General features: G+C 49.2%; 2 protein-coding genes across 4 annotated transcripts in view; both read right to left on the reverse strand.

Moving 5' to 3' along the window:
* The window catches only part of RIC8A (RIC8 guanine nucleotide exchange factor A), a 38,787-nt gene extending 37,571 nt beyond the window's left edge, over positions 1 to 1,216 (reverse strand). Inside the window, exon 1 of one of the 2 annotated variants that reach the window (XM_078607351.1) lies at positions 919 to 1,216. In XM_078607351.1, the coding sequence (XP_078463477.1) occupies positions 919 to 1,011 (93 nt within the window). In that variant the 5' untranslated portion in view covers positions 1,012 to 1,216. The remainder of the gene's footprint in view (positions 1 to 918) is intronic. The other variant, XM_078607349.1, reaches the window with a different exon arrangement.
* Positions 1,217 to 7,681: 6,465 nt separating this feature from the next.
* The window catches only part of DAGLA (diacylglycerol lipase alpha), a 112,587-nt gene continuing 95,959 nt past the window's right edge, over positions 7,682 to 24,309 (reverse strand). For both annotated transcript variants that reach the window (XM_078607352.1, XM_078607353.1), the window contains one exon: positions 7,682 to 23,182. In XM_078607352.1, the coding sequence (XP_078463478.1) occupies positions 22,180 to 23,182 (1,003 nt within the window). In that variant the 3' untranslated portion in view covers positions 7,682 to 22,179. The remainder of the gene's footprint in view (positions 23,183 to 24,309) is intronic.

The following is a 24,309-nucleotide window of genomic DNA, read 5'->3' on the forward strand; positions in this document are numbered from 1 at the left end:
CCCACGTGGCAAAACCAGTTATTTTAAGATTAATTTTCCAATCATTGTATCTGACTTCATAGGAAGGGTTTAATCAAAGTATGTTAGTATAACCCGGTTACGTAACATAGTTCTTATATATTTTTATAACTTTTGTATGCATCTTACTTGCATAGTATTCGTATTGCTGCACAATGATATAGGTGGGTATTGTATTTTGCATTTAGCATGTTTATGCATTTGTATATAGCGTGCTGTTATTTATAATGTACATTTACAAGTTATATTTGTGTATGTTGCCGGTGGTTCACAGGACAGAGCACTGAGTCGCGTGTGTCGTAAGACCCTCCGCCACCCGACCGGGCACAATCGCCACACACCACGCAACGGCGAACGTCGGGGGTGGGCGCAGAGGGCGTGGGTAGCCTTCAATCCAGCTCATTAACCTTTACTGCAGCCTCGTATGTTAACAAACACATAGGGGATAATTGGTTTTTTACCCTTCTATCTGGCAACAAAACTGACACCTTTTTTTACACGGTGTCATGTTTACATAGACCACAATACCTGCAGTCATAATGCATTATGACTGTGGTCTATGTAAACATAAAAAAGGTGTCAGTTTTGTTGCCAGATAGAAGGGTAAAAAAAACAATTATCATATTTTTTTACTGGCAAATGAGGTTCCAATGAAACACATAGGGGGTTTGATGAAACGAAGTTGTAACTTACCTCGCCCTTGCTAAATTTGTGCGTTTCGATTATTTACCTTCTAGCAGCAACAACAAAAACCCGGCCACGTCTCGCACCCCCAGGGAGTAAGCGTGCACCCCCCCAGGATGAGAAAAACCACTGGGATAGAGACAACGGTGGACGCTCAGTGAGGGAGGGATGAATGGGAGTGGAGTGGGAAAGTCGCTGCTGCTGCTGCTGCCTCACCACGCAATTGAATCCCTGCAGCGCCTTGAGCACCGCGTTCTGATCGCCGCCTTTCACCACCTCCACCACCGCATCAAGCTCCGAAGCTTGCATTGTTGTCTTCGCTCCTGCTGCTAATCTATAACGATGTTGTTGTTGTTGTTGTTATTAAGTGCGTGTTGTTGTTGTTGTTAACTGAGGCGCGCGAAGCGGGCGCGAAATCAGCGCGGCGCCGCCTTCTCTTGCAGTCTATTTACACCGGAAGTGAACCCAGCACCCACTTCCGGTTCCGAGCTGACTCCTCCCACGATCGCCGCCGCTTCCCCCGAACGCTGCGATAACCCGGAAATAGTTCCAGAATTTATTCAAATGAGTCTGGGTTGAAGGGGGGTGGGGGTGATGGGGGATAGAGGGGAGGGGTGTTGGGGGATAGGGGGGAGGGGTGATGGGGGATAGAGGGGAGGGGTGTTGGGGGATAGAGGGGAGGGGTGTTGGGGGAGAGGGGGGAGGGGTGTTGGGGGAGAGAGGGGAGGGGTGTTGGGGGAGAGAGGGGAGGGGTGTTGGGGGAGAGAGGGGAGGGGTGTTGGGGGATAGGGGGGAGGGGTGATGGGGGATAGAGGGGAGGGGTGTTGGGGGATAGAGGGGAGGGGTGTTGGGGGAGAGGGGGGAGGGGTGTTGGGGGAGAGAGGGGAGGGGTGTTGGGGGAGAGAGGGGAGGGGTGTTGGGGGAGAGAGGGGAGGGGTGTTGGGGGATAGGGGGGAGGGGTGATGGGGGATAGAGGGGAGGGGTGTTGGGGGATAGAGGGGAGGGGTGTTGGGGGAGAGGGGGGAGGGGTGTTGGGGGAGAGAGGGGAGGGGTGTTGGGGGAGAGAGGGGAGGGGTGTTGGGGGAGAGAGGGGAGGGGTGATGGGGGAGAGAGGGGAGGGGTGTTGGGGGAGAGAGGGGAGGGGTGTTGGGGGAGAGAGGGGAGGGGTGTTGGGGGAGAGAGGGGAGGGGTGATGGGGGAGAGAGGGGAGGGGTGTTGGGGGAGAGAGGGGAGGGGTGTTGGGGGAGAGAGGGGAGGGGTGTTGGGGGAGAGAGGGGAGGGGTGTTGGGGGAGAGAGGGATGGGGTGTTGGGGGAGAGAGGGGAGGGGTGTTGGGGGAGAGGGGGGAGGGGTGTTGGGGGAGAGAGGGGAGGGGTGATGGGGGAGAGAGGGGAGGGGTGTTGGGGGAGAGAGGGGAGGGGTGATGGGGGAGAGAGGGGAGGGGTGATGGGGGATAGAGGGGAGGGGTGTTGGGGGAGAGAGGGGAGGGGTGTTGGGGGAGAGAGGGGAGGGGTGATGGGGGATAGAGGGGAGGGGTGTTGGGGGAGAGAGGGGAGGGGTGTTGGGGGAGAGAGGGGAGGGGTGATGGGGGATAGAGGGGAGGGGTGTTGGGGGAGAGGGGAGGAGTGTTGGGGGGGAGAGGGGAGGGGTGTTGGGGGAGAGACGGGAGGGGTGTTGGGGGATATAGGGGCGGGGTGTTGTGGGGAGAGGGGAGGGGTGTTGGGGGGGAGAGGGGAGGGGTATTGGGGGATAGAGGGGAGGGGTATTGGGGGATAGAGGGGAGGGGTATTGGGGGATAGAGCGGAGGGGTGTTGTGGGGAGAGGGGAGGGGTGTTGGGGATAGAGGGGAGGGGTGATGGGGATAGAGGGGAGGGGTGTTGGGGGATAGAGGGGAGGGGTGTTGGGGGATAGAGGGGAGGGGTGTTGGGGGAGAGAGGGGAGGGGTGTTGGGGGAGAGAGGGGAGGGGTGTTGGGGGATAGAGGGGAGGGGTGATGGGGGATAGAGGGGAGGGGTGTTGGGGGAGAGAGGGGAGGGGTGTTGGGGGAGAGAGGGGGGGGGGGTGTTGGGGGATAGAGGGGAGGGGTGTTGGGGGAGAGAGGGGAGGGGTGTTGGGGGAGAGAGGGGAGGGGTGTTGGGGGATAGAGGGGAGGGGTGTTGGGGGATAGAGGGGAGGGGTGTTGGGGGAGAGAGGGGAGGGGTGTTGGGGGAGAGAGGGGAGGGGTGTTGGGGGATAGAGGGGAGGGGTGTTGGGGGATAGAGGGGAGGGGTGTTGGGGGAGAGAGGGGAGGGGTGATGGGGGGGAGAGGGAAGGGGTGTTGGGGGAGAGAGGGGAGGGGTGATGGGGGGGAGAGGGAAGGGGTGTTGGGGGAGAGAGGGGAGGGGTGTTGGGGGAGAGAGGGGAGGGGTGTTGGGGGAGAGAGGGGAGGGGTGATGGGGGGGAGAGGGAAGGGGTGTTGGGGGATAGAGAGGGGTATTGGGGGATAGAGGGGAGGGGTATTGGGGGATAGAGGGGAGGGGTGTTGGGGGATAGAGGGGAGGGGTATTGGGGGATAGAGGGGAGGGGTGTTGGGGGAGAGAGGGGAGGGGTGTTGGGGGATAGAGGGGAGGGGTATTGGGGGAGAGAGGGGAGGGGTGATGGGGGATAGAGGGGAGGGGTATTGGGGGATAGAGGGGAGGGGTATTGGGGGATAGAGGGGAGGGGTGTTGGGGGAGAGAGGGGAGGGGTGTTGGGGGATAGAGGGGAGGGGTGTTGGGGGAGAGAGGGGAGGGGTGTTGGGGGAGAGAGGGGAGGGGTGTTGGGGGATAGAGGGGAGGGGTGTTGGGGGAGAGAGGGGAGGGGTGTTGGGGGATAGAGGGGAGGGGTGTTGGGGGAGAGAGGGGAGGGGTATTGGGGGATAGAGGGGAGGGGTATTGGGGGATAGAGGGGAGGGGTATTGGGGGATAGAGGGGAGGGGTGTTGGGGGAGAGAGGGGAGGGGTGTTGGGGGATAGAGGGGAGGGGTGTTGGGGGAGAGAGGGGAGGGGTATTGGGGGATAGAGGGGAGGGGTATTGGGGGATAGAGGGGAGGGGTATTGGGGGATAGAGGGGAGGGGTGTTGGGGGAGAGAGGGGAGGGGTGATGGGGGATAGAGGGGAGGGGTGATGGGGGATCGAGGGGAGGGGTATTGGGCGATGCTGTGATTCTTGTTCCGGATAAGTCCACATTGTTTCGTCCGAAAAATGATTAAAGAGAAACGAAACATTCAACTTACAAACTTTCAGAGATACGAACAAACGTGTCCGTATGTCCAGTTGTCTGTTCGGACAGAGAGTCGTAAGTCCAACCGCCGCACAATACAATACTTCTACAGAACGTGAAGAACCAGTGATATCTACATTTACAGAACGTGAAGGACCAGTGGCATCTACATCTACAGAACGTGAAGAACCAGTGATATCTACATCTACAGAACGTGAAGGACCAGTGGCATCTACATCTACAGAACGTGCAGAACCAGTGCCATCTACATCTGCAGAACGTGAAGAGCCGGTGGCATCTACATCTGCAGAACGTGAAGAACCAGTGGCATCAACATCTGCAGAACGTGAAGAACCAGTGGCATCAACATCTGCAGAACGTGAAGAGCCGGTGGCATCTACATCTGCAGAACGTGAAGAACCAGTGGCATCTACATCTGCAGAACGTGAAGAACCATTGGGATCTACATCTGCAAAACATGAAGAACCAGTGGCATCTACATCTGCAGGAGATTAAACAACTTTTAAAGCCATTCACCGTGTTTAGTGCACATGCCGTACAACATGTTTGGAATCGACAGGAGTAAAGTTGGACTTACGAACAAATCGACTTACGAACAAACCTCTATGAACCTAACTCGTTCGTAAGTAGAGGAGTGTCTGTACACACGCACGTACACACAAGTGGGGCAGTTTGTTCCACTGGGTGGCGCTAGTATGCCATGGCTGATGTTAGCAGCAAGTACATTTCACCATGCTGAAATGAAAGTGTTTTAAATTTACACTTCTCTCGTGTACACGTGCACAATTAAGTCAGTTCCTTAATTACAACTCCACATGTGAACACCGTCGTTCGAATTTGTATTCAGCAATTTACGTAATTTTGCATATTGTGACCGAAAATTCTCAAACGAGATTTACAAATATCACCAAGGTGCCCCCCTTGGAGGACCATTGTTACAACTCGACGTTTTTTAAAATCGCTGTTTTTCCTTTCATTACCGGTAACCGCATGAAGACTGCTGAAACCGATGACCCATTCGAGCAGTAAACATTGATTTTAACCGAGAAGCTACGTTTAGCTATCGCGGCGGCCATGGCCTGGCAGCCACGTGATTGCCATTCTGTCGCGGATGTGAACGGTTCCAATCGAGCGGCCGCCCCTGATGAATTACTGCGGTGTGTTACAACCGTAAACACATTCCTCCTGCGGAGGGAGCTGGTAGGAACGTTGGGTAGCTCGGTCAATGGCCAAGGTTAACGGCAGCGTGGCGTATTCCACAAATATGGCCGACTGTGAGGGCGGGCACAAGCCGGCGTGAGAAGGTTAAACGTTGAGTTTTATAAGGGCACCACGGGGTGACCAGCCCCTCCCCACCCAGCCCCACCCAGCCCTACCCTCCCCACCCAGCCCCACCCTCCCCAGCCCCTCCCCACCCAGCCCCTCCCTGCACGACGGACGGACAGACACAAGAATGCCCTGTGGGCTGGTGTAACCAGGAGGTTCCTACCAGTATAATACTACGTGCCGTCTTGTTTCACGCACGGTGGACGTTAAAGATCCCCTGACGTCAATCGTGCCCCCCCCCCACCGTGTTCGTAGATGAATGCCCCAGGTTACTCTTGTGGTGTAATGGTTGGATCTAGAAACGTGCGTTCAGAGTTATTTGGCTGCTCTAAATTTCCACGCGATGATAAGCCACTTCGTTGAGCTATCAATTGTGGCCAGGTCACTTCTGAAAATAGCTAATAGTTCGGTGGGCCTTACCTGGCAAAAATTAAATTTAAGTTGAGTTGAGTTTAGTTACGAAATATTGTTTCCGAACACACGTGCACATTATGCAGCACATTACACGTTGACGAATAGTCCTGTATATGTATTACTGCTTACTCCTTCCTGTTAACATGAAGCCAATTGGGCTCCTAGCGACTGGATAAACGCATGTGCGTTGTCCAATCCCCTGATCGAATCGTCGTCGCCGGGCACATTCACTCAGTCGGTCCGATCATCCAATCTGATCTTGATTTATTTTATAATGATCATTCACAATTTGAAAATGGACCAATTGTGCATCCCGACGTAATGCCCCTTTGATCGCATTTGCTTTGTTGAGATGTTGCAAAAAATCTGAGTAAAATTTACGTGAACTGTATCAAGTCACTCAACATTCTCTACCAAAATGTAAAAGCTGCACCCTTCACGAACTCACCACCCGACTCAACCTCAGCTCTTCATTCAACTCGCCATGAGTTTCACCCTCAAATTATCCTTCCTGTCAGCTCACCCACCAGCCCACAAACCCTCAAGCTCACCCCCAATGGGTTGATGGTCAGCAGGTGTAGTGACATAAAATCGGTCACGTAGCAGCATAGCGCTGGCTGCTGGCAGGGAAGGAGATCTGCAGCTTACAGCATTCCTGACTGACAGCAGGTCACGTGATAGACCAGAGAGGGATCTCGGGGAAAGGTCACGGAAGGGTCACATCGAGAACCCGCTGGTAGGTTCCAGAAGGGGGGCGTGGCCAGGGGCGGAGCCAGGCCACGCTGACAGTATAAGAGGGGCCCCGGGAGGGGAGCTCGGGGCTGTCGTTTGGAGTGGGAATCCCGTCGTGCTGCTGCTGCTGGAGTCTTCGCCGCCTTCTCCGTCTTCACCATCTCGGCGTCGCTAGTCAGGCAGCCTGCCAGCTGTCCTGACTGGGAGCCGTAGTTAGCAAGTGTGAACTGATAATTGTTTTTTTACCCTTCTATCTGGCAACAAAACTGACACCTTTATTACAAGGAGTCATGTTTGCATAGACCACAATACCTGCAGTCATAATGCAAAAAAAAACATAACTCTGATAATGTATGCACTGTCCTTGAAGTTGATTGGTCCACACCCGAGACAGCTTTCTTTAGAGCCTAGTCTCACATGGGTTGGACCAGATGACGCCAAAAGGCGCACAACTCAAAGACAATGCACCGTCAGAGTATGAGAGCTCGGGGTAAGCATTTACACCATTGTGTGAACTGTTAAGTGTGAACTGTTAAGGCTGTTAATAAAGAGCGCCTCCTATTCTTAGTCAGTCACTACACAGGTTCTATGGCAAGAGGCACTGCAACTATTCGGTCGTGTTCAAAACTCGAAGGTCAAATCAGGTCCATCGTTTCTCTCTCTCTCTTTGGGTGGAGAAGACGAGTGGCACTGTCGGAGATCAACAGTGGGCATGCTTTCGGAGACTGATTATCTTCACAGCGATGTGCACTTGCGCCATCAGCCCAGGGATGACCAACAGAGATCATCTTCACCCTCACCTTATTTGAGCACGGAGACACTTTGACTCTGACCTAAAAGATTATATTAATAAAGTGCCAATTCCTTTCGGGATGCAGAGAAGACGCACGACCGAAATATTTTAATGTAACTACGCATTAAAAATAATGCGCAGAAGCGTAGCGCTTTTATCCCAATGCGATTCATTTTGAAATTAAAAATACATGGCAAGATGCTTTTAAATGGCTCGACAGGGCATCCCAGGAACGATGATCATCACGCCGATCCCATTTCTCCAACACCACTCAAGCACGGAGTTCACTCCCACAATGTGTTATTGGGGGTTTTTTTTTTTTGCAGAAGTTTACTAAATTCCCCTTTGCGTTGTCGTCAGGATATTGTTTTGGATTTATTTTTGGGACAACATCCTGGCAGACGGGTCTTTAAAAGAAAAAACGCATTTAATGAAAAAAAAAGAAAACCGAATCGGTGCATGTAGGTTTATTTTTATTCAATATGAAAAAAATGAAAGCACTTCTAAAGTATTGTCAAATGGCAAAAAACAACGTTTAACAAACCGACGATGTACACGACTTTAATGGACACGGAACTTTTTTTTCTAGACATTTTTTTTGGTTTGAAATTCTACGAAATCCAACTTTTGATTATTCACGGTCATAAACTAATTTAGTGACTTTTGTGTAAAACGGTAAATTTATCATTTTAGCGACATTCTAATAATAGTTGGTCACGTACAACTTCACTGGACTAATCTCTCTATTTTGTTCCAGCAGTACCTACGTTTATAGAAGTTATGCATTTACGTAGCTACTCGTTACTCAGAATAGACTGTATACCAGGTCATTTCAAATAATGGTAACGTTTTCTCTGTAATCAGGATTACACGCTGCATACACATGCTTATGGATCATCTTGTCCATGCCGTGAAAACATGGTACGCAGAGTGACGTTTCTTGTCACCAGGCTTTAAAGCACACGTTGTTTACATCGACTTCCAGGCTACACGTTGGGCTGACACGTGCTTGACATCTTCACCTATCTGTGGGCTTTTCAATGGGCACACGCAACACTTGTTGGGGATATGGCTCGTTTTACGGAGCCGAATGTAAGATGCGATGGATGGGCTTGGTCTTCCCGTGTGTGCTCATTTAAAGTGTGTACATTTTCACTCTGTCACCCCTGTTTTTTCTCCCCTTTCTCAAGAATTCTGGGGCTTTAATTCTGATCGTCTAACTTTTATTTATTTTTACCACCTGTGAATCTTGCGCCGGAAAATGCCACACGTGTAACGCGCAGCATTCCAGTGTGCCACTTACTAAAAACGCAGATCTACGGTGTGCCCAAGCACCATTCAATGGCAATTCACGTTAGCCTTGATAAAGCGGCTCCATCGGGCGATCAGTCTGAAAACACTTTTCAATGTCCAGTCCACAGTAGGGAAGGGAGGGGGGGGTTACAAACAATAGTGTGCAATTCACAACGGCAAAAATTCCACTCCACCTATAATGCAACTGATGGAAAACCAAATGAGTAAATTTGTGGATTAAGAGGGGGTCGATGGGATGTGTGATAATACGTCATGCATGCTTGTGAAAGAATGGGAGAATTACTGGGTTTTAAAGTGAGCGCAAGATGCACGGGCACGCGTGTCTTGCGAAGGTGCAAAGACGTCGAAAGGCAAGCCAAGCCCAGAGTAGTTGAAACATCTTTTTGGGTGCGTTTGAAATACTTGGCTAATTTTAAGGCCAGCAATTCTGTATTCTTGGATTATATGTGAAGTTAATTTAATCTATTACAATTAGCATACATTCATTCAACATGATGTGGCTCCATTACTTAGTACAGGTCGATATATTTTTATGTTTTGTATGAGCTATTACCATTAATGCCTTCTTATACCAAACAACATGACTCCCTCTGCAGCCTCAATGTCACAAGCAGTTTCACAGATGACAGAAATTATAAAAGCGAAGTCACTCATCAAAAACTCTGCTGATGGAAATCCTGAACTTTACATAAGAAACCCCACTGTAAAATTGTAAAAAAAAAGACGTGGTAAAAATCACAAGTAAAATATTCAAACTAAATTAAAATTGTTTCAGGCTGAAAATACTCCACCACGAATTAATTACCGAACGTTGCCTTATATAAGCAAAGCGTACCTAATAAACCGACAATCTGGACGATTGCCAATTTTTCTGAGCAGAAAAAGAGAGTTGGCGGAAGATAATAATTGACATTAAGAGACCGACTACCTTTTTTTTCATTTAAATTCAAAATATATTGTTAAAAAAAACGACAGTTTTCACATTCTCCAAAATGAGCAAACAGGTCACCCAAAAAGTTCCACGAGCAAATACATTTCCAAAATTGTCCGTTAAAAAAACGAAAAAAATGTCTAATATACCTAAACGGCGATGTAAGTGCATTCTGGAAGAGACATTAATGAAATTGGCATGTAAACAACTCATATTTGTGAAAGCAGATGGGGGGGGGTGTGGCAGGGCAGGTCAGGGCAGGGGGGGTCTCACAAAGCATCGCAAAGTTCACACCACCCAAGCAGAGGAGTCTAATCGAGACGACGTTTCTCTCCGTGTGGTCATCGATGGGGGGAGTCGATTGGATCTTCTGAGCGTTGGTCAAAAAGCCATCGGCTAGAAAGGGTGCATCGTTTCTGGCCCGACACTCGCACAAAGTGTCTACAGGCCAACCAACGCCAAGTTTAATATATATACTGTACACTTGTACATATACACATGCAATCATATATTCTATAACGCAATAAAAATAGAATAATGCCAACGGATTTTGTTTAAGCAAGCTGATATATTTACAACGGCATGCATACCCAGAATTAAAATATTGGGATTTGTTTGACGAGTGGCTATTTATTTGTTACAACTTCTGGTCTCGTTAAGCTATTACCTGGCTGTAAAAGTCATGCAAGTCGAAAGGAAGTGCTTGTTTACCCCGAGCCCGGTGGCTAGGAGATGTTAACTACCTCGCCTGGTATGCAGGTGGTCGTGGGATCGATGCCGACCCTGACGCCTGCTGTATATTTGGAGTTTGCGTGTCTCTATCATCATCACCACGGTGGCTAGGAGATGTTAACTACCTCGCCTGGTATGCAGGTGGTCGTGGGATCGATGACGACCCTGACGCCTGCTGTATATTTGGAGTTTGCCTGTCTCTATCATCATCACCACGGTGGCTAGGAGATGTTAACTACCTCGCCTGGTATGCAGGTGGTCGTGGGATCGATGACGACCCTGACGCCTGCTGTATATTTGGAGTTTGCGTGTCTCTATCATCATCACCACGGTGGCTAGGAGATGTTAACTACCTCGCCTGGTATGCAGGTGGTCGTGGGATCGATGCCGACCCTGATGCCTGCTGTATATTTGGAGTTTGCATGTCTCTATCATCATCACCACGGTGGCTAGATGTTAACTACCTCGCCTGGTATGCAGGTGGTCGTGGGATCGATGCCGACCCTGACGCCTGCTGTATATTTGGAGTTTGCGTGTCTCTATCATCATCACCACGGTGGCTAGGAGATGTTAACTACCTCGCCTGGTATGCAGGTGGTCGTGGGATCGATGACGATCCTGACGCCTGCTGTATATTTGGAGTTTGCCTGTCTCTATCATCATCACCACGGTGGCTAGGAGATGTTAACTACCTCGCCTGATATGCATGTGGTCGTGAGATCGATGGACAGAAACGCCTGCTGTATATTTGGAGTTTGCGTGTCTCTCTCTCTCTCTACCCGCGGTCGCGTGGATTTTTCTCCGGGTCCCCCCGTCTTTTCCCTCAACATTTAGAAACAACATCACGCGTCCAGAGTATGCGGCTGCTATAACTTCCCACACGATAAGCAACTTCGTCGAGCTATCATTTGTGATGGTCAGGTCACTTCTGAAAAAGATGTGTATAGCTCAATGGGCATTACCCGGTCAACCAAAGAACAGTTCGGTTTAGTTTTACAGTGCCCAGATTAAAATACGGCATCACTCTGATCTCCATCAAGCCTTCGTTACTCCAGGGAGCAGTGTGACACACCGCAGGTTTTGTCCTTTGGGGCTGTGACGCGACAACTGGCCCAAGTCGTGAGCTGCTACTGGCTTTAAACATGTCCCCAAGGTGGCTCTGCTGGAAAAGGTTATATACATCTGTCACCGACACTTCTGTCTTAGGAGCAAGAAGCCAAGGTCATTAAGATCATACAGCTCAAAGGAGTCTCTACTGGTGAAAGCAAATGACAATGGGTGATAACAATGCAGACCACTGTTGCGGTATAAACATTAAAATCACTCCCGTCTGCTGGTGATGCTGTAAATGACACTCGTTGAGGTATGTGACCCGTGGATTAGACAGTTTTAAAGAATCAAGTGCTGCCCGTTCCTTGAACACAAGGCAATGTTTGCATCTATATATGTGTTGAACTTTGTTCGCATCGTATGTAGCCAACAGTGCCAATCGGAGGTGCGGGGGAAGGACAACTAACTAAACACAAAAAGCATAGACTTAAAGCTTTCGTGACTGCAGGAATTCATATTCTTTAGGTCTTTTGGTAAAGTCACGTAGATAGAAAAAAATATTAAAAATCTCCTGATGACGACTGCTTGTGTTGCGATCAAAACGTCGTGATCTTTTTATGATTTTTTATTCACTTTATTTTCATTTTTTATTATTTTATTGTTATTATTTTTTCTTCTATCTACGTGACTTTACCGAAAGATCCAGAGAACACAAAAAGCAGTTCTAAAGAAATGAGTTTTCAATCTCGATTTAAAAGTGCATAGCTCCAGTGCGTTTGATGGAACTTATTTAAGGATAGTCCAACATCAATGTCCATCGTGAGCATAAAACATTTTACGCTATGGGGAGTAACGGCTGGATGAAGTCTAATCTGCACTTAAAAAGAAAAATCACTAAAATGTTGATTAGGTGACTTTCAATTCAAAACCGTTGGTGAATAAAGTAATCCGACTGAGCGTCGCGCGAGACGTTCCAATTTCTCCGAGGCAACACCGCAAGACGACATTTTCACCACGGCAAAGGAGATTTCGGTCATCGACATTCGGAAATTCCTCACCGTCGCCACCGGTTGATATAGACCCAGAGCGCTGGGCAGGTCAATGAACTGCTGAGATTTCTGGGTTATGATTCGAGGATCCGTTTCGCACGCAGGAGGCTTTCGCGACCAATATCATCCATAACACAGGTTTTTTTTGGTGTTAGATCACGTAAATATGTGTCGTTAAACCCGCCACCACCCGACAAAGCCAACTAGTAAGGGTTGTCACGTAAACAGAACGTGCTAATTCGTCACTAGTACAGCACCCCCGTGTGTTGGAGAGCCAAGCCACAACATTTATAATCTGAGTACGACGTTTCGCCAGTAATTACAACGAGCTTCATCAGGCGACAGCCAGATTTAGTTATAATTAGTTGAAATCTCACCGCTGTAACTTGACATGTCTCGGTTACTTTTTTTTCTGTCTGTGTGATTCGCTTGCCTTTCCTGTACTTTGCACTCCTATCGGTTTTTTTGCATCGTTTCTTGTTGTAACTCTCTGACCCCGTGCCCGTACTGGACATCTCGGTATGAATAAAGATTCTGATAATAATAAAAAAAGCCTAGCCTGCCCCCCCCCCCCCCCCCAACTTGCTGCCGCTGGCAGCGACCGCTAGGACCGTGTTTCACGTTAAACTGAGCGGCACACATCTCACGTGCACAGAGGTCGCAAACGGGTTTTGATTCCTTACCCGTACCCGGCCGCACCAGGGTCGCAAACGGGTACCCGTACCCTACCCGATACCCGGCTACCCGTACCCGGCCGTAGAGTATCGGGTACCAGATTGCGACCTCTGGGATGAAGCCATGTTGCAGGCGCGGGTGGGTTAATTCTAGGAACTTGAATAGTGAGAAGAGACAAGACGTTGGGAAATGAGTGACAAACGGTTACTCACCAGTGACTCACGGCCTACCCGTACCCGGCCGCACCAGGGTCGCAAACGGGTAGCCGGGTATCGGGTAGGGTACGGGTATCGGGTACCCGGTTGCGACCTCTGCACGTGCAGCATTGAGGCTGAGACAGAGCCACCGTGCAGCGCGCTCGACCACGGCTCTCCTTCGTTCACGGAAGCACAAGCTTCACGATCACGGGGTGGACTGGCAACGTCGATATACGGCCACGCGTATTTCGCGGCTGCGTGTCGTACAAGATGAGCGCTTTTCCGGAACCACCACCACCGCCCCCCCCGAACGTTTCCACTTAAATACCAGAAACAGTTTTGAACGATGATGTACAAGATCGTGATGAAAGTGACAGTTCCCCTCCAAGGGATGTCACGATTCTTTTTTGGCAATTGAATACAAGTGCTATTTTTAAAACGCACAAAAGCGGGTGATTTTTTTTTTATTAACCCAACAGCGGGAATGATTTACGCATCGATAAAAAAACTCCATCGGTTATTAATGAAATTAGCCTAAGTTAAAGAGACGAACAGGCAAAAGAAATTGCCATAGCACGCTTGATTTTTTTATCTCTGTCGCAACAAGGGAATTGATCGCCGGGCCTTCAATCCTCCGCACTGGTGCGTGCGTGCGTGTTTAAAGAACAAATAAATAATATTCAACGTCTGCAGCCCCCGCAATGCGGATCACGCAACTCTGACCCCTTTTACGTACATACACATTGTGACTCACCGTAAAAAAAAAACATGATTATATATTGTAAAACAAAAAAATGGACTCACGTTGTACAATTATTCAGAAACGTTTGATGTTACAGCCACACCATCACCACCACGACCATCACCACCAACCAACGGTTATCGTACCTCGCTGCATGTGCGAAAATGGACTATATATATACAACCGAAATAAACATTTGACAAGTTTATAAGCGTCATCGCTTAAAAACAATGTTTTTGAAAACAATTGTTTACTCCTATGGTATATATAGATATCTTTTGTAAATGTAAACAATTAAAAGCAAACAATAAAAAACACGTTTTGTATGTACACAAGTCAGATTATAATCATTATAAATCAAGTCGTGGTCAGTGAAACCAACTCCCATCATATTTGTAAACTAAAGACGTTCATTTCTTTCTTTCTTTTCTTGCTATATATAAAAAAAACATTGAAAATAACAGGAAGTCTTAACTGCGTGATTATGCCTCAGTAAAACGCAGGTGACCTCAAAATAGTGCGAACGACTCTGTTGTCCACAACGCCAGAGAGGAGAGAAATATGTCCACGGCTTTTGGGTGTGATATGGAACGGCGTCCCTGTCGACGGGGATATGGCCGAGGTAACGCTGCCTTTTTTGTGTTTAGATTGTTGTCCTTCCCCCGTACCTCCGATTAGCGCGGCTGGCTATGTACGGTGCGAAAGAAGTTCAACGTACGTACAGGGCGAAGGGTTTGTCACGTGTAAAACTGACTTTCCTTGCTATCAAGTTCTCCCCATGAACACCTCATACTCGGCAGATGCTTCCTGATTTTCAGAAGAAAAAAAAATCATGTGAAAAATCGAGCCTAGATACAGCATTTCGTGCTAGTAGTTTCAGATTTCACAATATTATTGTTGATAACGTTTTTTGGGGGGTTAGGTCACGTAAATGTAAAAGTGTCGTACACCCACCTCCACCCGCCACAGCCAATCTGTAAGGTTTGTCACGTGACCAAAACGAGACAATTGGTTACTGATTTAAAGCTTTCGTGACTGCAGGGATTCATATTCTTGGTTCTTTCGGTAAAGTCACGAAGAAGGGAAATAATAAAATAATAAAAATATAAAAAAATAAAATTCTCACGACGCTTCGACTGCAACACAAGCAATCATCATCAGGTGTGAAATCCACAGCAAGAAAATTTGGGGAAAAAACGCCACTTTTTTACAATTTTCTTGCTGTGGATTTCACACCTGATGATGATTGCTTGTGTTGCAGTGGAAACGTCGTGAGAATTTTATTGTTTTATATTTTTATTATTTTATTATTTCCCTTCTACGTGACTTTACCGAAAGAACCAAGAATATAATTGGTGACTGCTTCAACACCGCCGGTGTGTTGCAGAGCAACCAATCAACACTTACGACTGAGCGCGACGTTTCGCTGGTGATTGCAACCAGCGTCACCCTTTCAGATTGTTTCGAAAACACGAGTTCCCTTCTGTACTTGTCCCAGAAAAACAAGTCGTGTCTAGTGGCATGGAGTAACACGAATGACGCGAGAATTATCAAATATCTGCAATATCCCTTTCAACATCCTAGAATCCAAAACCCTCGATATAATCCAATATTCGCCCCTAGCCCCCACATCCTCCCACACTCACAAGTCGTAATGTCTCATCTCCCTTGTATTCACTGGAGGGGAGGCATAATAAATGTATGAATGTTGAACTTCTTTCGCACCGTACGTAGCCAATCGTGCGAATTGGAAGTGCGGGGGAAGGACAACAAACGAAATACAAAAAAAGCAGCTCTGAAGAAATCAGTTTGTCAATATAGACGATTTAAAAGTGCATAGCTCCGGTGGCTTCCTAACATCGGAAGGAAGAGCGTGACAGACGTTCGCAGAAGGGCATCTGAAAGCGCGCGATGCAGCCGCTGCGAGGATGACCGGAGTTTGCGTGATGGTTTATGCTCCTGGACGAGAACAGCAAGAACACCATTGGTACCTCATTTGCCAGTAAAAAATATGATAATTGGTTTTTACCCTTTTTTACCCCGAGCTCTCATACTCTGATGGTGCGTTGTCTTTGAGTTGTGCGCCTTTTGGCGTCATCTGGTCCAACCCATGTGAGACTAGGCTCTAAGGAAAGCTGTCTCGGGTGTGGACCAATCAACTTCAAGGACAGTGCATACATTATCAGAGTTGTGTTTTTTGTTTGCATTATGACTGCAGGTATTGTGGTTTATGCAAACATGACTCCTCGTAAAAAAGGTGTCAGTTTTGTTGCCAGATAAAAGGGTAAAAAACCAATTATCATACGAGATCAGCAAGGTATTGATGGTTCAAAATGCCAGGCGGGGAGGGAATTCCCTTCGCTGACACCGAGGTCTCATCACGAAAGACCTCTGACCAAGGCCCTTTGAACAATGAGCATATTACAGGGCACGTTTCCTATTGAGATAATATTGTGTGGATTAGCACGTCAACTAATTATGAAAATTTAACGAGAAGGATTTTGAATGACCCTCATACACAAATATTGTCTTGTGCAATTATATTCAAATCCTGAGTGCGACATCACCACGAATGCGTTCAGCAAGTAGAGCGTATCCAATTTGTTATTTAGAGATTGGAACAGATCTGTAAACAATATTTTCATCATCAAGAACAAGCAAAGGGGACGTACAAGGTAAGCAACAACAACAAGTTTGAAAATTAAACATTTTTGATCCGGTAAACTTTGCGAATACAATGAAAGTCAAAGATACGCGGTTGTAGTTTTTTGTTTGTTATCTGCGTCACTCTCTTTTCTACATATTGGGTTTGGGAGATGGCCCACCACCTTCTCGGTGTGGCCCACCAGTTACGCGTTTCCCCGTGACCTTAAAACACAACTGATACCGACACCTAGGCATTTATTCGAATCCTACATACGATCAGTTGAGCTAAATGCTGAGAATGCTCTTGTTAAGGGCCAGAAAGTGATCGGACGTGGTATTCGAACGTACAAACTAAATTAAAACGACGCGAACTCTCTTTATCTCTCTGCTGAAGCCCTTTCGTCTTGGCCAGCAGCAGACCTCAACATTGGCATTTGGCTCCTGAACCGTACTGCTGCTGCTATCGTGCGCAAGCATAGAATATAATCTACAAATTCGGTTTGCTGCAGGAGTCGGTTGAATCTACAATGACCACTATTATCTGCGGACCCACCAAATATCGACAAATATCGACAGAGCCGAAACACCAATTAATCGCAACTGGGAATTATTATTGTTTCCATCAACGAGGTCACACGGTCGTGATGACTTTACGGGACTGCCTCTTGCTGTTGGGAGGGGGTAAAGGGTTAGGATGACTGATTTGACGAGCGGTGGTGCACCCAGTGCCGGATGATCCTCGTAGCAAAAGTAGCTACATATGCTACGGGCCCCGCACTTTCAAGGGCCCCGCTCTAAATGCTTTCAAGCTATCAATTCCGGTTCAGTGATTTTGCACTTGCTCTATTACTATAGTACTATACTGCCTTAAACTTTAAAGAACAACTGGGTGTTTAAGGTTAGTGATTTGTCGTATTATCTGGCTGTATAGCAAATAGAAAACTACAATTACTTTACTACGCAAGTAAAAAATGTGTGTTTTAATATTTACGTGTTTTTTTTATTTTATTTATGGCCCCTTTATAACATATGCTACAGGCCCCGCACTTGCTTCATCCGGCACTGGGGTGCACAGACGTAACGCGACTCTCCCAACGAATGACAAAAATGACACGACAATCAAAATAAATTTAAAACAAAAAAAACACTTGTATAAATACGTGTAACATTTCATTCCACCCCCGTTCAAAATGACGCAGTGTGTTTTAACCCCCACCTAACTTGTATGACTCACCGCAAGGGGGTTTTCGAATTTTCGCAGCATAAACACGGTCGACGTACGTGTTCAGATTTGCATAAAGCAGGCTGGAGCGACCGCTGTAGGAGTCTGATGCGAGTTGAGCACAATTACATAACAGTGACATTTTACATCAAATGTAGATAGATGTGTGCGTACGTAGATAGATAACGCGTGTGGCTGTCTCTTGTGAATTTTAAAAATATATATGTACACACACAAGCGGGTCTTGAATCAATTCCGCTTACATAATTTAGACATTTGCGGTCGATTCAATATTTCATCCCGAGCTAGAAATCCTCTCTACGGTTGGGTGTGCACGCACGCACGCAAGTTCTTCCAACCCATCGGCAGAAATGGGTAACTCGACGCATAGTTTTTGAAGCGTGCGTCTACGCACTTTAATCCCTGCCCACAGCGCTCGCCCATCTCCACTACGGTCACAACCCCCCCCTGCTCCCGCTAAACAAAACGTAGACCGCAACTGATGTTGGCCAACAAAAACAATTTCCGATGCGAAAAAAATTTCTGCAAATGACTCAATGGGGATCACGCACGTAGCAACATCGCCCCCCCCCCCCCCCCCCGGGCCCCTACCGCGACAAACTTGGCAGGACCCTCCTGAAAAAGAGTCTCGAGACTCAGTGAGGCTTCGCACGTCCGTACGTTGAACTTCTTTCGCACCAACGTACGTAGCCAACCGTGCTAATCGGAGGCGCGGCGGAAAGACGACGACAAAAATGTAAAAAAAAAATTGTGATTTTAGGCTGCACAGAGAATCATTGCCACCAAATCCACAATGCCTTGCAGATTCTCCTACTACAACCAGTCGTGGAAGTATAACCTGCAATAGCGTGCATTAGCCCTACAGCGTGACCATTATGTAAAAGAAGGGACCATTTCAAAACTCAGGGGCGCCGGACAGACTAACCGACGATACGATCTACTTTTGTCTACGGCGCATTCCGCTCTCGCTCACACTCCCGACGACGCGCAAGAGGAGACGCTGAACATCAACAACAACAACAAAACGCCAATGGTGTTTAACATTGCACGAACATCACTGGACTTCGCACTAACAATTTTGAAGGAGGGGGGGGGGGCCGGCTTTGGGGGGGAACTGACCATTTAGCGGGGGGAGGGGGGCGGTTGGGGGGAGGGCGACTGCCTTACATGCCCATCTGCCCAGCAGAGCGCAACTTATATAGAGGAGCATCATGTAGCAAGGCGCCGCAGATGTTAACTCCCTCGCCTGGCATGGAGGAGGTCGTGGGTTCGATCACCACCCTGACGCCTGCTGCTGTATATTTGGAGTTTGCATGGATTTTTTCCGAGTCCTCTGGTTTTCCCTCCACATTTAGAATCAACGCGCGCTTACAGTAATTGGCTGCTCTTAATTTCCACGCGATAAGCCAACTTCGTTGAGCTATCATTTGTGGCCAGGTCGCTTCTGAAAAAGTGCTATAAAGCTCAGTCGGCCTTACCTGGAAAAATAAAAAATAGTTTTTAAATAGTTTAGAGGACACGAATGCACCGGTTTCACCCTTTTGAGGAATCGTCGGTAAGGTTTACATGCACTGCTTCCCTTCCGCCATGATAGTGTCGAAGGCCGGCACGTAGCCTGAACGTCGCTTCTTGAACCCGCGACGCGTGCATCGAATCGTGCGCGTGCTCCACAACGTACAAGGACGTATTGGCGGTACACCGGTGCAGCGTAGCAGACCGATCCTCATAATAGAGTCTAAAATAAAATTAGCTTCACTGACATTTCTGTCTTCTGACTGCTTCGACATCACGACAAACTGCTTGCGGTGACGCGCCCCACCCGCCCTGCAAGGGTTGCGAATTGCGGGAAAATACCGTGCACCTGTGTAACCGCCAAAACGTTTGAACGCTCCGTGGTGTACGCAACTGGGTTCACGTCACCTCCATCGAGCAACTGAAGAGGTGTGACCATTCACTGAAGGATGACCAAGTGCGCTTTCTCCCCACCTCGGTCGTCAAATCAGGCGGAGCGTGCTGCAGCCGGCCACCGGGAACCCAGCAACATCCCGAGGCAGTGCTGGTGGAGGTGAAATGAGTCGGACACCCAGGATACGAGGTGGCCTTAGAGAACCGGTTACAGTACGCGTGTATGTACGTTGAACTTCTTCCTCGCCGTGGTGTGTTCTTGTACCAACCCGGTCGGCCGAGTTCGATTCCCAGCTAACGGCTGACGTGAGCGGCGAGTCGTTATGTGAACTGGTGGAGCCTACTAATCGCGTATCTGCATTTCCCATAAATATGCTAAATTCTTCTTGATATGCAAATTATTTTGTCAAGGCGCTCTTCACCCCTCCATCCCAGCTTAAATAGTCGCTCCAAGCCTGGGGCTTGTCATTCAGACTCTGTCTCCTCGACAGACCTGTTCTCCACCTGAGGACGGCTACTTGCGTTGTGGCCGAAACGTCGTGAGAATTATTTTATTATGTTTTATTTTTATTATTTTATTATTTCAATTCTACGTGACTTCACCGAAAGAACCAAGAAGATGGTGGAGCCTTGCGCGCGCGCACACACACCCAACCCCTTCCATCCGCAACCGGCATTAAACAGCGCGATGAAGTGCGGTCAAGCGACCGCGGCCAACCTGGCGTGGGAGGGCCTTCATCCAGCCGTGGATTGGCAAATCGGCCATGATAGATATATCTACGCAACGTGTGTGCGTGCGTGTGTGGCCCAAAAGTTGTTTTTCACATCTCGGGTCCCCCCGAACCAACCGTTTTTTTCGACGGTCATCAATGATTACAGGGATAAAAAATAAACTTCAGAGCATAACGGGAATATTTTTTTGGTTGTTTTGTGTGTTTTTTCTAGCTGCCGGAATGGGATGAGAAGAGACGCAAATTGCAACTAGGATTTTTTTTCTCTCTCTCCATTTCAAGTGCCAGCCTCACCGTCACCCCCCCCCCCCACCCCCCAAACTCATGTTATCTGGTCACAATATTACTCAATAACTTATTAGTCTATGGGCAATGTTAGCCTCGGGGCGATGTTAGTCCGTCTCTCCAAGGGCCGCGTCCTTTGCCAAAGACGCCGGCGATCGTGGACTTCCGCTGGGCTTTGCCCGCGATATTACCCGAGAGCACTGCATGGAGATTCACCTTGTCCGTAACAAGGACGAGATGAGCGTTGTCCCAGAAGACCCACTCATCCGTGGTGAAGCCAATGGATCGGGCGTAATGGGTGCGTCTGCGTACAATGGAGGCGGCTCCCTCTCGAGGGCGACACAGAGCTGTCATCCCACAGATTGCTGTGGACGGGACAAAAGCGGTTGCCTCAACGCCTCCAGGAGATCGCAGGAAAGATCAAATGCGCTCCCGCAAGTGTTACTCGAATCCCAAGAAGTAATGGATAAAAGGAAGAGCTGATGTGCAGATGACATACATCGCTGATAAGATACCCCCCCCCCACCACATATTAACAGGAGTGATGCGTACATTAGGTCGTCAAAAAAAAAACAGCCGGAATATTTCAGCATGTGAAATTTCGTCTTGGCCTCAATACATTTTTGTCCAGTTAATGGGGCTGGGGGAATCGTTATTTGCAAGGGAGGATACTTAAACGTTTTTTTTTTAGCTTAACGTGACTTTCTACAAGTGCCGGTGTCGTGATTTCGCTGAATTAAATTACGTTTGTCAGTGCATAGAGGATATCGTATGTGCAAGACATGCATGCATGCAATTGTGATGTTAACCCATTCCTTTCCTCGATTTGATTCCACTCTCACCGACATTGTGTTTGCGATAAATTTCCCACTTAAGTTCCACCGAATGCGGTGGTACTTCGTAGAGGTCCACTTTCCCTCAGCACCCAAGAAGCTCGGGGCATAACCCCACCACAGTGGCAAGTTCCACAAAGTGGCACAACAAAAAAACAAAAACAAAGAGTGCAAACCCATCCCGAGCGAAAATGCATTTCAATTCAATTCTGTGTCCAAAGGCTGCAAAAGGTTCAGGTCGAGGCTAGGCCGCACGCGCGGGGTGCAGACGTTCACCCAATCAAGATCGCATCACGGCGCCACGCTTTGCACGACCCCCAAGCTCGAGCCGAGCGGCGACTTCGCGCCTCGTCTCAACGAAGCTTCGGGTCAAAGCCGAGCACCAACGCTTTGCTTAAAGCGCACGCCCACCTTACCCGGGGCACGTCTACACCGCCTACACGAACAACCGCAATGGAGTCTGAGTTTAACCAAAGACTATCACCGCCCCTCCTCCCGTGCCCCGTTCGCCAAGTTTGCTAAGTCTCCCCGGGGCTATCCTTTCCCATGGCGGTTTATTTTCCCGACTTGGCTCGCTCCGTTTACACCGCGGCGGGCGAGTGAAAAGCATCAAGAGGACCTCTAGATGGTGGAGACGTAGCAGTCTACCGGCTCACTGTCCCGGTGACAGTTGCCCGGTTTGGTGGCGATGAGCTGCTCGTGGCTTGCCAAAAGCGTGGAGCTCGTCGTGCAGGCCTCGCTGGAGGGACTCATCGGGCCCGACTGTGACACGGAGATGCCCGACGTCGTGATGGCCTCCGAGGAGGCCGCCTGGCTGCCGGCGCTCTTCGTTTTGACCTTGCCGCATTCGCTTATCTCCCGCTCGCTCACGGACTTCACCATTTCCTTCAGCTCGTCCAGGCTGTCCTCGAACGCCAGCCGGTACGTGTCCTGGAAGGAGCTGCTGCGGTTGTCCAAGTTGAACACGCTGTCGATAAAATCCGAGAACTGCCGCACGTCCGGGCTGGGCGCGCACACGCGCTCGCTGCTGCGCGAGCACGGCGCGCAGTTCACTTTGCCGTTCTCGTTCGCGAGGCCGCTCACCAGGTCCCCCTTCAGCGCCTCCACGCCCCCCTTGGGGGGCTGCACGTTGACCGGCGCCGGCCGCCGCCGGTCGCCGACGTCGGACGAGTCCCTCGCCGCGCCCGTCCCCCCGCCGCCTTCTTCGCCGCCGCCGCCGCCGTAGTCGTCGTCGTAGCCGCCCCCCAGGGCCTCCGGAGACTTTCTCGAGACGGCGTCGTGGGGCGCGGCCTCGCTGCGCGAGCTCAGCGAGGGGTTCTCCTCGGGGATCACGGGGTCGACGTAGTAGCAGGGCGGCTCGTCGCGCTCCATCACCACGCGCAGGCTGGGCGAGCTGCGCACGCTGCGGAAGCCGGAGGAGCGCCGCGAGTCGAAGCTGCCGATGGAGTCGTTGTCCGAGAGGCTCTCGACGGTGGCGAGCGGTGCCCGCCGCTCGTTGAGCTCCGCGACGAGCTGCTCGCGCGTGTCCCTCAGCAGCTGGTCGACAGCGGCGGCGCGGCCCGATCCCACCTCGCGCTCCGCCGGGTGCGTGTACTCCCACGACAGCTCCGACTCCTTGTTGCTCCTGCAAGGCCGAGCGGAGCGCGCGGACGTAATCGTCGCGGGGCAACCGTGGTTTGGCATAGTGATAATTAAAAAATATTAAAACATATTTTTTAAAAATATACAAAAACGGTGATTTCCTGCCTGAATGGGCAGTGCACATACGTATGCTGAACTTCTTTTCACGCCGTACGTGGACAAACCGTGCTAATCGGAGATGCGACCGTGCTAATCGGAGCATTGAGGGCGCAGCTCGTCTTCTGTCTATAGCCCTGAGCAGACAGAGGTGGAAAATTCCGTGGTAGGCACGAGTTTATCCACAGGATAAATGTCCACAACAACATGATGCGAATATTTAATCGATCCCGGGGGGGATGATGGGGCTGAATCCACCCGCCCCTTCACCCAACGCGAGATATGAACTCACAATCGTCTGATTAAGAACCGCTCACTCTCCCGCTGAGTCACCTGGCCGGCTATTTGATATATATATCAAGGTTAATCCACAACCTCAGCGTTGATCTCTAGGTGATGGGGGCAATACTGTCGCCCCACTGGAAGCTGCACTCCAAACTCTCTCGCTGTTCTTCCCCCGCACCTCCGATCAGCATGATTGGCTCCGTACGGCGCGAAATAAGTTCAACGTACGTACATATTTCTCTGTGTGCCGATGTACGTCTCTCTCTCTATGTATCTCTGTGATATCTGTCTCTACTTAAATGTCTGTCTATATGTCTCTGGTTCTGTGCTTTATCTCTCTCTCAAATGTAGCATTCTCGGGAAGAACGTAATCAACCAGGTAGGGTGTTGACTGTTATGTTATCCGACTCTCTGTTGTATTACATTACATTTATAAGTATACTAGATTTGTGTTTCTATTTCATTTATACCTGATGATGATTGCGTGTGTTGCAATCGAAACGTCGTATGCTAGTATTTAATTTATTATTTTCTCTTGATACGTCACTTTACCGAAAGAACCAAAGAGTAATTCCTGCTGTCACAAAAGCTCCAAATTAAGTTTGTACATAATATGTAGTGCAATAGCGCCGGCTGGTGGACAGCAGTGGCAGTTGTAGTGGACAGGCAGCACACACGCCGGTGAGGGCGTGGGCACAATGTGTGTGGCAGAGGGGAGGAACTAGGGCA

Source organism: Lampetra planeri, chromosome 27, assembly GCF_965212315.1.
Source record: "Lampetra planeri chromosome 27, kcLamPlan1.2.h2, whole genome shotgun sequence".
NCBI lineage: Eukaryota > Metazoa > Chordata > Hyperoartia > Petromyzontiformes > Petromyzontidae > Lampetra > Lampetra planeri.